This window comes from Oncorhynchus mykiss, chromosome 16, assembly GCF_013265735.2.
Source record: "Oncorhynchus mykiss isolate Arlee chromosome 16, USDA_OmykA_1.1, whole genome shotgun sequence".
Lineage (NCBI taxonomy): Eukaryota > Metazoa > Chordata > Actinopteri > Salmoniformes > Salmonidae > Oncorhynchus > Oncorhynchus mykiss.
In genome coordinates, this window is record NC_048580.1 from 607,781 (window position 1) to 623,888 (window position 16,108).

At 43.7% G+C, this 16,108-nt stretch overlaps 1 protein-coding gene across 4 annotated transcripts in view; it reads left to right on the forward strand.

Annotated features, from left to right (window-relative positions):
* Window positions 1-16,108, forward strand: part of LOC110517286 (signal-induced proliferation-associated 1-like protein 2) — a 317,547-nt gene that overhangs the window by 149,509 nt on the left and 151,930 nt on the right. For all 4 annotated transcript variants that reach the window (XM_036945905.1, XM_036945907.1, XM_036945906.1 and 1 more), the window contains exon 7: window positions 6,494-6,682. In XM_036945905.1, coding sequence (XP_036801800.1) covers window positions 6,494-6,682 — 189 coding nt within the window. The remainder of the gene's footprint in view (window positions 1-6,493; window positions 6,683-16,108) is intronic.

Consider the following 16,108-nt stretch of genomic DNA (forward strand, 5'->3'; position numbering starts at 1 on the left):
GGGATTGGAGGAAAGGTGGGGGAGGGAGGAAGAGTTGAGAGAGAGAGATATTTCTATTGAATTGGTGTACCATCACAGCAGCAAGATTTGTGACCTGTTGCCGCAAGAAAAGGGCAACCAGTGAAGAACAAACACAATTGTAAATACAACCCATATTTATGTTTATTTATTTTCCCTTTTTTATTTCAACTATTTGTGACCGACCGCCTCGATTCGGTCTTGTGTTTTTGACATTGGATAGAAGTAGAGACTCAGAGCTAGAAAATTGTATATACTCTACAGTTGAGGATCAATGGAAAGTAATTCTGCTTTGAAAGTTTCTAAACCTGTAACCCCACTTTTGTGAAAATGGTCCTTGAATGTTTTGGTACACCTACTAGAGAGCTCTTCTTTGTCGACACCCATTCAGCATCGTTCACACCCTCTTAGCCTTTAGCCCCACCCATCTCTTTAAGGATTCACATGTGAGGCCATGTGGTAAACATTCACTATATCAAATAAACACACGCTATATCATTTAAACACACTATATCAAATAAACACACTATATCAAATAAACACACTATATCAAATAAACACACTATATCAAATACACACACTATATCAAATAAACACACTATATCAAATAAACACACGCTATATCAAATAAACACACGCTATATCTAAGTTTATTTGTCACATGCACAGAATACAGAAGGTGTAAATGGTATAGTGATAGTACTTGCATAGTAGCAATATCAAAAACAGAAAGTGTCCAGATAAAAATATTGAATAAATATTAAATGATACCCAGACACATTGATGGAAGTGCTATAACCACCTCTCACCCACATTTAGCTAAGTGGATGGGTTACTACTGTCTAGACTTTTTATGCCTCCTGGGTCGTATACAGTGTACCTCACTGAGTTCCCTGAATTCCTATCGGACCTTGTAGTCATGGCAGATAATATTTTAGTTTTTGGTGATTTTAATATTCACATGGAAAAGTCCACAGACCCACTCCAAAAGGCTTTCGGAGCCATCATCGACTCAGTGAGTTTTGTCCAACATGTCTCTGGACCTACTCACTGTCACAGTCATACTCTGGACCTAGTTTTGTCCCATGGAATAAATGTTGTGGATCTTTAATGCTTTTCCTCATAATCCTGGACTATCGGACCACCATTTTATTACGTTTGCAATTGCAACAAAAAATCTGCTCAGACCCCAACCAAGGATCATCAAAAGTTGTGCTATAAATTCTCAGACAACCCAAAGATTCCTTGATGCCCTTCCAGACTCCCTCCACCTATCCAAGGACGTCAGAGTACAAAAATCAGTTAACCACCTAACCGAGGAACTCAATTTAACCTTGTACCCTAGATGCAGTTGCACCCCTAAAAACTAAAAACATTTGTCATAAGAAACTAGCTCCCTGGTATACAGAAAATACCCGAGCCCTGAAGCAAGCTTCCAGATAATACCCGAGCCCTGAAGCAAGCTTCCGGAAAATACCCGAGCCCTGAAGCAAGCTTCCAGAAAATACCCGAGCCCTGAAGCAAGCTTCCAGAAAATACCCGAGCCCTGTAGCAAGCTTCCAGAAAATACCCGAGCCCTGAAGCAAGCTTCCAGAAAATACCCGAGCCCTGAAGCAAGCTTCCAGAAAATACCCGAGCCCTGAAGCAAGCTTCCAGAAAATACCCGAGCCCTGAAGCAAGCTTCCAGAAAATACCCGAGCCCTGAAGCAAGCTTCCAGAAAATACCCGAGCCCTGAAGCAAGCTTCCAGATAATTGGAAGGGAAATGGCGCCACAACTGGAGGTCTTCCGACTAGCTTGGAAAGACAGTAACGTGCCGTATCAAAGATACTCACTGCTGCTCCATCATCCTATTTTTACAACTTAATTGAGGAAAATAAGAACAATCCAAAATGTATTTTTGATACTTTCGCTAAGCTAACTAAAAAGCAACATTCCCCAAGACAGGATGGCTTTCACTTCAGCAGTGATGAATTCATTATCTTCTTAGGTGAAAAGATCATGATCATTAGAAAGCAAATTACGGACTCCTCTTTAAATCTGCGTATTCCTCCAAAGCTCAGTTGTCCTGAGTCTGAAAAACTCTGCCATGACCTAGGATCAAGGTAGACACTCAAGTGTTTTAGTACTATATCTCTTAACACAATGATGAAAATAATCATGGCCTCTAAACCTTCAAGCTGCATACTGGACCCTTTTCCAACTAAACTACTGAAAGAGCTGCTTCCTGTGCTTGGCCCTTCTATGTTGAACATAATAAATGACTCTCTATCCACCGGATGTTTACCAAACTCACTAAAAGTGGCAGTAATAAAGCCTCTCTTGAAAAAGCCAAACCTTGACCCAGAAAAATATAAAAAACTATCGGCCTATATCGAATCTCCCATTCCTCTCAAAATGTTTTGAAAAAGCTGTTGCGCAGCAACTTACTGCCTTCCTAAAGACAAAGTATCCAAATAGGGGAGGCAGGTAGCCTAGTAGTTAGAGCATTGGGCTAGTTACTGAAAGGTTGCAGGATCGGATCCCCGAGCTGACAAGGTAAAAATCTGTCATTCTGCTCCTGAACAAGGCAGTTAACCCACTGTTCCCCGTTAGGTATTGAAAATAAGAATTTGTTCTTGACTGACTTGCCTAGTTAAGTAAAGGTAAAATCAAAATGCTTCAGCCTGGTTTTAGACCCCATCATAGCACTGAGACTACACTTGTGAATGTGGTAAATTACCTTTTAATGGCATCATACCGAGGCTCTGCATCTGTCCTCGTGCTCCTAGACCTTAGTGCTGCTATACCATCGATCACCACATTCTTTTGGAGAGATTGGAAACCCAAATTGGTCTACACGGACAAGTTCTGGCCTGGTTTAGATCTTATCTGTCGGAAAGATATCAGTTTGCTAGCAAGCTGACAGTCATTTTTATTTCAAGTTAAAGCATACTGTGTGACAACATGAGAAACTTATATTTGGAAAAGGTTGCATGGATGAACAGTTCACGGCAGACTGGAACCATTTAACTCCGTTTTGTTTGTAGCTACACCTTGTTTAGCCAGCGTTGTGTCAAGTCACTCCGGTTCACACTGACCGTGGCCTGAGTAGAAAGTAGCCCATCACTTTTTCCTACTGATCTGTCAGTTACACCTGCTACATTCAGGACATCAATGTTGCTGAGAAAAGTATCTTTCAAAAACAGTGAGTCAGTTAGTTAGTCAGTAAACCAGTCACCCAGTCAGTCAGCCAGTCAGTCAGTCAGCTAGTCAGTCAGTCAGCCAGTTGGTCAGTCAGTCAACCAGTCGGTCAGAAAGTCAGCCAGTTGGTCAGCCGGTCAGCCAGTCAGTCAGCCAGTTGGTCAGCCAGTTGGTCAGTCAGCCAGCTAGTCAGCCAGTCAGTCAGTCAGCCAGTCAGCCAGCCAGTCAGTCAGCCAGTCAGCCAGTTGGTCAGTCAGCCAGCCAGTCAGTCAGCTAGTTGGTAAGCCATTCAGCCAGTCGGTCAGTCAGTCAGCCAGCCAGTCAGTCAGCCAGTTGGTCAGCCAGTCAGCCAGTTGGTCAGCCAGCCAGCCAGTTGGTCAGCCAGTCAGCCAGTCGGTCAGCCAGTCAGCCAGTCGGTTAGCCAGTCAGCCAGTTGGTCAGCCAGTCAGTCAGCCAGCCAGCCAGATGGTCAGCCAGCCAGCCAGCCAGTCAGTCAGCCAGTCAGACAGTCGGTTAGCCAGTCAGCTAGCCAGCCAGCCAGCCAGCCAGTCAGTCAGTTGGTCAGTCATTCAGTCAGCCAGTCATCCAGCCATTCAGCCAGTCAGTCATCCAGTCAGTCAGCCAGTCAGCTAATTTGTTAGTCATCCAGCCAGTCAGCCAGTCATCCAGCCAGTCAGCCAGTCAGTGAGCCTGTCAGCCAGTTAGTTAGTCAGCCAGCCAGTCAGCCAGGCAGCCAGTCAGTCAGTCAGTCAGTCAGCCAGTAAGCCAGCCAGTTAGCCAGTCAGTCAGCCAGTCAGTCGGCCAGTTGGGCAGTCAGCCAGTCAGCCAGTCAGCCAGTCAGCCAGTCAGCTAGCCAGCCAGCCAGCCAGCCAGTCAGTCAGCCAGTCACACACACAGACAGACTCAGCTGTCAGTGAATGACTCTAGGGGGTCTGCTCTCTGAATAATGAAGGTGAAACAGATGCAGGAGAGGGTTGTATTGGGGGGGGGGGTGGGTGGGGGGGTGTCACTGATATTAAATGTCAGTCCTGGTTTGAAGCGTAACCTTTTCTCCATATTTCAACTAAATGGGTCACGCCAGCCCTCTCCTCTCGGTCACAGAGACAAGGTTAAATCCCCTGCTCAGTCACTGATGGCAATGGTGTATCTGCACTGCAGTGAACAATCTCTCTCTCTCTCTCTCTCTCTCAAACACACACACACACACACACACACACACACACACACACACACACTACCCTACTACACCTCACTCTGAAAATATTTTTTACAATAATGAAGTGAAAGAAAACATCAATTCAAATAACATTGTCTGACTTCCAGATTCACTCACAGCGGGACTTTGACTGGCAGTGGTGGAAGGATGGAGGGGTGGAGGGGTGGAGGGATGGAGAGGCTGGAGGGGTGGAGAGGCTGGAGGGGTGGAGGGATGGAGAGGGTGGAGGGATGGAGAGGCTGGAGGGGTGGAGGGCTGGAGAGGCTGGAGGGGTGGAGGGATGGAGAGGCTGGAGGGGTGGAGAGGCTGGAGGGGTGGAGGGATGGAGAGGCTGGAGGGGTGGAGGGATGGAGAGGCTGGAGGGGTGGAGAGGCTGGAGGGGTGGAGGGATGGAGAGGCTGGAGGGATGGAGAGGCTGGAGGGGTGGAGAGGCTGGAGGGGTGGAGGGGTGGAGGGATGGAGAGGCTGGAGGGGTGGAGAGGCTGGAGGGGTGGAGGGATGGAGGGATGGAGAGGCTGGAGGGGTGGAGGGATGGAGTGGCTGGAGGGGTGGAGAGGCTGGAGGGGTGGAGGGATGGAGAGGCTGGAGGGGTGGAGGGATGGAGAGGCTGGAGGGGTGGAGAGGCTGGAGGGGTGGAGGGATGGAGTGGCTGGAGGGGTGGAGAGGCTGGAGGGGTGGAAGGATGGAGAGGCTGGAGGGGTGGAGGGATGGAGAGGCTGGAGGGGTGGAGAGGCTGGAGGGTTGGAGGGATGGAGAAACTGGAGGGGTGGAGGGATGGAGAAGCTGGAGGGGTGGAAGGATGGAGAGGGTGGAGGGGTGGAAGGATGGAGAGGGGGGAGGGATGGAGAGGCTGGAGGGCTGGAGGGGTGGAGAGGCTGGAGGGGTGGAGTGATGGAGAGGCTGGCGGGGTGGAGGGATGGAGAGGCTGCAGGGGTGGAGAGGCTGGAGGGGTGGAGGGATGGAGAGGCTGGAGGGGTGGAGAGGCTGGAGGGGTGGAGGGATGGAGAGGCTGGAGGGGTGGAGGGATGGAGAGGCTGGAGGGGTGGAGAGACTGGAGGGGTGGAGGGATGGAGACGCTGGAGGGGTGGAGGGATGGAGAGGCTGGAGGGGTGGAGAGGCTGGAGGGGTGGAGGGATGGAGAGGCTGGAGGGGTGGAGGGGTGGAGAGGCTGGAGGGGTGGAGGGATGGAGAGGCTGGAGGGGTGGAGGGATGGAGAGACTGGAGGGGTGGAGGGATGGAGAGGCTGGAGGGGTGGAGGGGTGGAGAGGCTGGAGGGGTGGAGGGGTGGAGAGGCTGGAGGGGTGGAGGGATGGAGAGGCTGGAGGGGTGGAGGGATGGAGAGGCTGGAGGGGTGGAGGGATGGAGAGACTGGAGGGGTGGAGGGATGGAGAGGCTGGAGGGGTGGAGGGATGGAGAGGCTGGAGGGGTGGAGGGATGGAGAGGCTGGAGGGGTGGAGGGATGGAGAGGCTGGAGGGGTGGAGGGGGTAGTGGTGCAGGGGCCTAAACCCTCATTATCACACTCTCTCTCAATTCAATTCAATCAAATTCATTAGACTTTATTTACATGGCAAGTTAAATTACTTACATTGTCAAAGTATACAAAAACAAAAACTCTCTCTCTCTCTCTCTCTCTCTCTCTCTCTCTCTCTCTACCCCTCTCAATTCAATTCAAGGGGCTTTATTGGCATGGGAAACATATGTTAACATTGTCAAAGCAAGTGAGGTGGATAATATACAAAAGTGAAATAGACAACAAAAATGAACAGTAGACATTACACTCACAGAAGTTCCAAAAGAATAAAGACATTACAAATATCATATTATGTATATTATCTCTCTCTCTCTACCTCTGTCTCTCTCTACTTCTGTCTCTCTCTACCTCTCTCTACCTCCCTCTGTCTCGGGCTCTGTCTGTATCTTTCTCTCTCTCTCACCCTCTCTCTACCTCTCTCTCTACCTCTCTCTCTACCTCTCTGTCTGTATCTTTCTTTCTCTCTCCCTCTCTCCCTCTCTCTCTCCCTCCCTCTCTCTCTCTCTCTCTCTCTCTCTCTCTCTCTCTATATCCATCCCTCCCAGTTAACAACCCTACGTGGTGCAATCCTGGAGGATGCAGTCCCCTCCACGGCGAGACATGGCACAGCCCGAGGCCTACCTCTAAAAGAGGTTCTGGAATATGTGATGCCTGAACTCAACATCCATTGTCTCCGTCTGGCCCTCAACTCCCCCAAGGTCCCCGAGCAGCTCCTCAAACTGGATGAACAAGGGGTGAGTACTAGGGGTAAGGGATAGAGAGAGACAGTGTATTGTAGGGTTGGGCTACATGTAGACATGGCTGGAGTATAGACCAGTGTCTCCGTCTGGCCCTCAACTCCCCCAAGGTCCCCGAGCAGCTCCTGAAACTGGATGAACAGGGGGTGAGTACTAGGGGTAGGGGATAGGTTTGTGATGTTTGTTCTCTGGTGTTGTGATGTCTGTTCTCTGGTGTTGTGATGTTTGTACTCTGGTGTTGTGATGTTTGTTCTCTGGTGTTCTCTGGTGTTGTGATGTTTGTTCTCTGGTGTTCTCTGGTGTTGTGATGTTTGTTCTCTGGTGTTGTGATGTTTGTTCTCTGGGGTTGTGATGTTTGTTCTCTGGGGTTGTGATGTTTGTTCTCTGGTGTTGTGATGTTTGTTCTCTGGTGTTGTGATGTTTGTTCTCTGGTGTTGTGATGTTTGTTCTCTGGTGTTGTGATGTTTGTTCTCTGGTGTTGTGATGTTTGTTCTCTCGTGTTGTGATGTTTGTTCTCTGGGGTTGTGATGTTTGTTCTTTAGTGTTGTGATGTTTGTACTCTGATGTTGTGATGTTTGTTCTCTATGTTGTGATGTTTGTTCTTTAGTGTTCAGATGTTTGTTCTCTGGTGTTGTGATGTTTGTTCTCTGGTGTTGTGATGTTTGTTCTCTCGTGTTGTGATGTTTGTTCTCTGGGGTTGTGATGTTTGTTCTTTAGTGTTGTGATGTTTGTACTCTGATGTTGTGATGTTTGTTCTCTATGTTGTGATGTTTGTTCTCTATGTTGTGATGTTTGTTCTCTGGGGTTTTGATGTTTGTTCTTTAGTATTCAGATGCTTGTTCTCTGGTGTGGTGATGTTTGTTCTCTGTGGTTGTGATGTTTGTTCTCTGGGGTTGTGATGTTTGTTCCTTAATGTTCAGAAGTTTGTTCTCTGGTTTTGTGATGTTTGTTCTCTGGTGTTGTGATGATTGTTTTCTGGGGTTGTGATGTTTGTTCTTTAGTGTTGTGATGTTTGTTCTCTGATGTTGTGATGTTTGTTCTCTATGTTGTGATGTTTGTTCTTTAGTGTTCAGATGTTTGTTCTATGGTGTTGTGATGTTTGTTCTCTGGTGTTGTGATGTTTGTTCTCTGGTGTTGTGATGTTTGTTCTCTGGGGTTGTGATGTTTGTTCTTTAGTGTTGTGATGTTTGTTCTCTGATGTTGTGATGTTTGTTCTTTAGCGTTCAGATGTTTGTTCTCTGGTGTTGTGATGTTTGTTCTCTGGGGTTGTGATGTTTGTTCTTTAGTGTTGTGATGTTTGTTCTCTGATGTTGTGATGTTTGTTCTCTATGTTGTGATGTTTGTTCTCTATGTTGTGATGTTTGTTCTTTAGTGTTCAGATGTTTGTTCTCTGGTGTTGTGATGTTTGTTCTCTGGGGTTGTGATGTTTGTTCTTTAGTGTTGTGACGTTTGTTCTCTGATGTTCTGATGTTTGTTCTCTATGTTGTGATGTTTGTTCTCTGGTGTTGTGATGATTGTTCTCTGGGGTTGTGATGTTTGTTCTTTAGTGTTGTGATGTTTGTTCTCTGATGTTGTGATGTTTGTTCTCTATGTTGTGATGTTTGTTCTTTAGTGTTCAGATGTTTGTTCTATGGTGTTGTGATGTTTGTTCTCTGGTGTTGTGATGTTTGTTCTCTGGTGTTGTGATGTTTGTTCTCTGGGGTTGTGATGTTTGTTCTTTAGTGTTGTGATGTTTGTTCTCTGATGTTGTGATGTTTGTTCTTTAGTGTTCAGATGTTTGTTCTCTGGTGTTGTGATGTTTGTTCTCTGGGGTTGTGATTTTTGTTCTTTAGTGTTGTGATGTTTGTTCTCTGATGTTGTGATGTTTGTTCTCTATGTTGTGATGTTTGTTCTCTATGTTGTGATGTTTGTTCTTTAGTGTTCAGATGTTTGTTCTATGGTGTTGTGATGTTTGTTCTCAGATGTTGTGATGTTTGTTCTTTAGTGTTCAGATGTTTGTTCTCTGGTGTTGTGATGTTTGTTCTCTGGGGTTGTGATGTTTGTTCTTTAGTGTTGTGACGTTTGTTCTCTGATGTTGTGATGTTTGTTCTCTATGTTGTGATGTTTGTTCTCTATGTTGTGATGTTTGTTCTTTAGTGTTGAGATGTTTGTTCTATTGTGTTGTGATGTTTGTTCTCTGGTGTTGTGATGTTTGTTCTCTGGGGTTGTGATGTTTGTTCTTTAGTATTCAGATGCTTGTTCTCTGGTGTGGTGATGTTTGTTCTCTGGGGTTGTGATGTTTGTTCTCTGGGGTTGTGATGTTTGTTCTCCGTGGTTGTGATGTTTGTTCTCTGGGGTTGTGATGTTTCTTCCTTAGTGTTCAGAAGTTTGTTCTCTGGTTTTGTGATGTTTGTTCTCTGGTGTTGTGATGATTGTTCTCTGGGGTTGTGATGTTTGTTCTTTAGTGTTGTGATGTTTGTTCTCTGATGTTGTGATGTTTGTTCTTTAGTGTTCAGATGTTTGTTCTATGGTGTTGTGATGTTTGTTCTCTGGTGTTGTGATGTTTGTTCTCTGGTGTTGTTATGTTTGTTCTCTGGGGTTGTGATGTTTGTTCTTTAGTGTTGTGATGTTTGTTCTCTGATGTTGTGATGTTTGTTCTTTAGTGTTCAGATGTTTGTTCTCTGGTGTTGTGATGTTTGTTCTCTGGTGTTGTGATGTTTGTTCTCTATGTTGTGATGTTTGTTCTTTAGTGTTGTGATGTTTGTTCTCTGGGGTTCAGATGTTTGTTCTCTGGTGTTGTGATGTTTGTTCTCTGGTGTTGTGATGTTTGTTCTCTGGTGTTGTGATGTTTGTTCTCTATGTTGTGATGTTTGTTCTTTAGTGTTCAGATGTTTGTTCTCTGGTGTTGTGATGTTTGTTCTCTGAGGTTGTGATGTTTGTTCTCTGGTGTTGTTATGTTTGTTCTCTGGGGTTGTGATGTTTGTTCTCTGGTGTTGTGATGTTTGTTCTCTATGTTGTGATGTTTGTTCTTTAGTGTTGTGATGTCTGTTCTCTGGTGTTGTGATGTTTGTTCTCTGGTGTTGTGATGTTTGTTATCTATGTTGTGATGTTTGTTCTTTAGTGTTGTGATGTTTGTTCTCTGGGGTTCAGATGTTTGTTCTCTGGTGTTGTGATGTTTGTTCTCTGGTGTTGTGATGTTTGTTCTCTGGTGTTGTGATGTTTGTTCTCTATGTTGTGATGTTTGTTCTTTAGTGTTCAGATGTTTGTTCTCTGGTGTTGTGATGTTTGTTTTCTATGTTGTGATGTTTGTTCTTTAGTGTTGTGATGTTTGTTCTTTAGTGTTGTGATGTTTGTTCTCTGGTGTTGTGATGTTTGTTCTCTATGTTGTGATGTTTGTTCTTTAGTGTTGTGATGTTTGTTCTCTGGTGTTGTGATGTCTTTTTTCTGATGTTCTGATGTTTGTACTCTGGTGTTGTGATGTTTGTTCTCTGGTGTTCTCTGGTGTTGTTATGTTTGTTTTCTGGTGTTGTGATGTTTGTTATTTAGTGTTATGATGTTTGTTCTCTGGTGTTGTGATGTTTGTTCTCTGGTGTTGTGATGTTTGTTCTCTGGTGTTGTGATGTTTGTTCTCTGGGGTTGTGATGTTTGTTCTTTAGTGTTGTGATGTTTGTTCTCTGATGTTGTGATGTTTGTTCTCTATGTTGTGATGTTTGTTCTCTATGTTGTGATGTTTGTTCTTTAGTGTTCAGATGTTTGTTCTATGGTGTTGTGATGTTTGTTCTCTGGTGGTGTGATGTTTGTTCTCTGGGGTTGTGATGTTTGTTCTTTAGTATTCAGATGCTTGTTCTCTGGTGTGGTGATGTTTGTTCTCTGGGGTTGTGATGTTTGTTCTCTGTGGTTGTGATGTTTGTTCTCTGGGGTTGTGATGTTTGTTCCTTAGTGTTCAGAAGTTTGTTCTCTGGTGTTGTGATGTTTGTTCTCTGGTGTTGTGATGTTTGTTCTCTGGGGTTGTGATGTTTGTTCTTTAGTGTTGTGATGTTTGTTCTCTGATGTTGTGATGTTTGTTCTCTATGTTGTGATGTTTGTTCTCTATGTTGTGAAGTTTGTTCTTTAGTGTTCAGATGTTTGTTCTATGGTGGTGTGATGTTTGTTCTCTGGTGTTGTGATGTTTGTTCTCTGATGTTGTGATGTTTGTTCTCTGGGGTTGTGATGTTTGTTCTTTAGTGTTGTGATGTTTGTTCTCTGATGTTGTGATGTTTGTTCTTTAGTGTTCAGATGTTTGTTCTCTGGGGTTGTGATGTTTGTTCCTTAGTGTTCAGAAGTTTGTTCTCTGGTGTTGTGATGTTTGTTCTCTGGTGTTGTGATGTTTGTTCTCTGGGGTTGTGATGTTTGTTCTTTAGTGTTGTGATGTTTGTTCTCTGATGTTGTGATGTTTGTTCTCTATGTTGTGATGTTTGTTCTCTATGTTGTGAAGTTTGTTCTTTAGTGTTCAGATGTTTGTTCTATGGTGGTGTGATGTTTGTTCTCTGGTGTTGTGATGTTTGTTCTCTGATGTTGTGATGTTTGTTCTCTGGGGTTGTGATGTTTGTTCTTTAGTGTTGTGATGTTTGTTCTCTGATGTTGTGATGTTTGTTCTTTAGTGTTCAGATGTTTGTTCTCTGGTGTTGTGATGTTTGTTCTCTGAGGTATTGATGTTTGTTCTCTGGTGTTGTGATGTTTGTTCTCTATGTTGTGATGTTTGTTCTTTAGTGTTGTGATGTTTGTTCTCTGGGGTTCAGATGTTTGTTCTCTGGTGTTGTGATGTTTCTTCTCTGGTGTTGTGATGTTTGTTCTCTGGTGTTGTGATGTTTGTTCTCTGGTGTTGTGATGTTTGTTCTCTATGTTGTGATGTTTGTTCTTTAGTGTTCAGATGTTTGTTCTCTGGTGTTGTGATGTTTGTTCTCTACATTGCGATGTTTGTTCTCTGGTGTTGTGATGTTTGTTCTCTGAGGTTGTGATGTTTGTTCTCTGGTGTTGTGATGTTTGTTCTCTATGTTGTGATGTTTGTTCTTTAGTGTTGTGATGTTTGTTCTCTGGGGTTCAGATGTTTGTTCTCTGGTGTTGTGATGTTTGTTCTCTGGTGTTGTGATGTTTGTTCTCTGGTGTTGTGATGTTTGTTCTCTGGTGTTGTGATGTTTGTTCTCTATGTTGTGATGTTTGTTCTTTAGTGTTCAGATGTTTGTTCTCTGGTGTTGTGATGTTTGTTCTCTACATTGCGATGTTTGTTCTCTGGTGTTGTGATGTTTGTTCTCTACATTGTGATGTTTGTTCTCTGGTGTTGTGATGTTTGTTCTCTACATTGTGATGTTTGTTCTCTGGGGTTGTGATGTTTGTCCTCTGGGGTTCAGATGTTTGTTCTCTGGGGTTGTGATGTTTGTCCTCTGGGGTTCAGATGATTGTTCTTTAGTGTTGTGATGTCTGTTCTCTGGTGTTGTGATGTTTGTTCTCTGGGGTTCAGATGTTTGTTCTCTGGTGTTGTGATGTTTGTTCTCGGTTGTTGTGATGTTTGTTCTCCGGGGTTGTGATGATTGTTCTTTAGTGTTGTGATGTCTGTCCTCTGGTGTTGTGATGTTTGTTCTCTGGTGTTGTGATGTTTGTTCTCCGGGGTTGTGATGATTGTTCTTTAGTGTTGTGATGTCTGTCCTCTGGTGTTGTGATGTTTGTTCTCTGGTTTTGTGTGATTTTGTACAGGTTGTGAGTCGTATCCCCGCTGGATCATAACAGAATGTTACAGATATAGACATTGTCTAGATTTATGTTTGTTCTTGAAGTTGATTTGGTTTTTTTGCCTGCTTTTCCACATTTGTATTTTTTGATAGATACTATTTGGGAAGAAGTTGACTCCATCTCTCATAATAGGAAGAATCCAGTTTGTAAACAGTCTGATAAATAAAGCTCTCATACCTGTCATGGTTTCAATCAATATCACAATGCAGCTGGATCAATATCCACCCAGACACAGTATAGATCACATGGATCTCTCTGACACACTATAGATCACATGGATCTCTGTGACACACTATAGATCACATGGATCTCTCTGACACACTATAGATCACATGGATCTCTCGGACACACTATAGATCACATGGATCTCTCTGACACACTATATATCACATGGATCTCTCTGACACACTCTCTGCTGAGAGAAGGCTCAGTCCACAGCCCACATTGCACCCACTGGAATGTAATGCACAATAAGGAATAGGGTGCCATTTGGGATTCACTCTCAGACCACATGGAGTATTATGTCATATGTGACTGGTTATTATGTATTCTGCTTTTCTGGTAGGATGGTACCAGATGCCATGTTGTGTTGTCTGTTTAAATGAGATGTGTTTCAGAGGTGGATGGTAGAGACCGTGTTGTCTGTTTAAATGAGATGTGTTTCAGAGGTGGATGGTAGAGACCGTGTTGTCTGTTTAAATGAGATGTGTTTCAGAGGTGGATGGTAGAGACCGTGTTGTCTGTTTAAATGAGATGTGTTTCAGAGGTGGATGGTAGAGACCGTGTTGTCTGTTTAAATTAGATGTGTTTCAGAGGTGGATGGTAGAGACCGTGTTGTCTGTTTAAATTAGATGTGTTTCAGAGGTGGATGGTAGAGACCGTGTTGTCTGTTTAAATGAGATGTGTTTCAGAGGTGGATGGTAGAGACCGTGTTGTCTGTTTAAATGAGATGTGTTTCAGAGGTGGATGGTAGAGACCGTGTTGTCTGTTTAAATTAGATGTGTTTCAGAGGTGGATGGTAGAGAGCATGTTGTGATATCTGTTTAAAATCTTCTTAGGGCTGATATACCATTAACAGAATCGATACGACAACATTCAATAAAAGTGCAGGGCGCCAAATTCAAAACAACAAAAATCTAGATTAAAATTCCTCTAGAATACCAGTATTTTACACCATTTAAAAAATAAAAGTCTCGTTAATCACAGTGTCTGATTTCAAAAAGGCTTTACAGGGAAAGCTCCACAAACGATTACGTTAGGTCACCACCAAGCCACAGAAAAGCACAGCCATTTTTCCAGCCAAAGATAGGAGTCACAAAAAGCACAAATAGAGATAAAATGAATCACTAACCTTTGTTGATCTTCAACAGATGACACTCATAGGACTTCATGTTACACAATACATGTATGTTTTGTTTGATAAAGTTCATATTTATATGAAAAAAATCTGAGTTTACATTGGCGCATTACGTTCAGTAGTACCAAAAAAATCCAGTGATTTTGCAGAGAGCCACATCAATTTACAGAAATACTCATCATAAATGTTGATGAAAATACAAGTGTTACACATGGAATTATAGCTATACTTCTCCTTAATGCAACCGCTGTGTCAGATTTCAAAGAACTTTACGGAAAAGCAAACCATGCAATAATCTGAGATCGGCGCTCAGAAAACAAATACATTTATCCGCCATGTTGGAGTCAACAGAAATCCGAAATAACCTTATAAATATTCCCTTACCTTTGATGATCTTCATCAGAATGCACTCCCAGGAAGCCTAGTTCCACAATAAATGTTTGATTTGTTCGATAATGTTCATCATTTATGTCCAAATACAGTGCATTGCGAAAGTATTCGGCCCCCTTGAACTTTGCGACCTTTTGCCACATTTCAGGCTTCAAACATAAAGATATAAAACTGTATTTTTTGTGAAGAATCAACAACAAGTGGGACACAATCATGAAGTGGAACGACATTTATTGGATATTTCAAACTTTTTTAACAAATCAAAAACTGAAAAAATGGGGCGTGCAAAATTATTCAGCCCCCTTAAGTTAATACTTTGTACTTTTCAAAGTGCAGCCGAAAAGATATATTTACAGGTCGTAGAAACATTTCAAACTAAGTATAGAATCAATCTTTAGGATGTTTTTATCATAAATCTTCAATAATGTTCCAACCGGAGAATTCCTGCCTGTAGAAAAGCAATAGAGCGCAGGTCGCTCTCATGTGAAATGCGCGTGACCATCACGTGGCTCTCTGCCAGACACCTGACTCATTCCCCTCCCATTCAGCCCCACATCACAGTAGAAGCCTCATTCAAGTTTCTAAAAACGGTTGACATCTAGTGGAAGCCTTAGGAAGTGCAACTTGACCCATTTCCCACTGTGTATTCGATATGGGCTGAGTTGAAAATCGACCAACCTCAGATTTCCCACTTCCTGTTTGGATTTCTTCTCAGGTTTTTGCCTGCCATATGAGTTATGTTATACTCACAGACATCATTTAAACAGTTTTAGAAACTTCAATGTGTCTTCTATCCAAATGTACTAAAAATATGCATATATTAGCAACTGGGACTGAGGAGCAGGCCGTTTTCTCTGGGCACCTCTGGGCACCTTATTCATCCAAGCTACTCAATACTGCCCCCAGCCATAAGAAGTTTTACATGAGATGTTTATCAGAGGTGGATGGTAGAGACCATGTTGTGTTCTTCACGTAGTGCATTCTCCACGTAATGCACTTATTTTGACCAGGGCCCATTCGCGACTCATCCATCCTTCTTTGTGTGATGTGGAACTCTTTAATCAGGCCTACTACTGTTGTATCGTCTGCAAACTTGATAATTGAGTAGGAGGCGTGCATGGCCACGCGGTCATGGGTGAACAGTGAGTACAAGAGGGGGCTGAGCACGCACCCTTGTGGAGCCCCTGTGTTGAGGATCAGCGGAGAGGAGGTATTGTGTCCTACCTTCCCCACCTAGGGATGGCCCGTCAGGATGTCCAGGACCCAGTTGCACAGGGCAGGGTTCAGACCCAGGGCCCCAAGCTTGATGATGAGCTTGGAGATGCGATGGTGGGAAGTAGTCAATGAACAGCATTCTGACATAGGTGTTACCTGAGACTAGTCCTGTATCTCTGATGGTATAATACTGTGTTGGAGAGTTGGAGGGGTTACCTGAGAGTAACCATGTCGTCCATAAAGTTATCTGTCCATAGAACATTCTTCCAAGAGTCTTGATGATCATCCAGGTGTTTTGTCAATCTGGAGTGATCTTTTTGGACGACATGGGTCCCATTATGTCTGGGGAAAACCAACCACCACATTCCACAGTTAGAACCTCATACCAGCGGTAAAGCACGGTGGTGGTAGTGTGATAGTTTGGGAATGCTTTGCTGCCTCAGGACCTGGACGACTTGCCTTAAAAGAAGGAACCATAAGTTCTGCTCTGTATCAGATAATTCTACAGGAGAACGTCAGGCCATCCGTCTGTGAGCTGAAGCTGAAGTGCAGCTGGGTCATACAGCAAGACAATGATCCAAAACACACTCAAGTCTCCATGAACATTTTTAAAAAGCAACAAAGTGGAAGTTTTGGAATAGCCTAGTCAAAGTTCAGATCAAAATCCCAATTGACATGTTGTGGCAAGACTTGAAATGAGCATTTAAAAACCCACA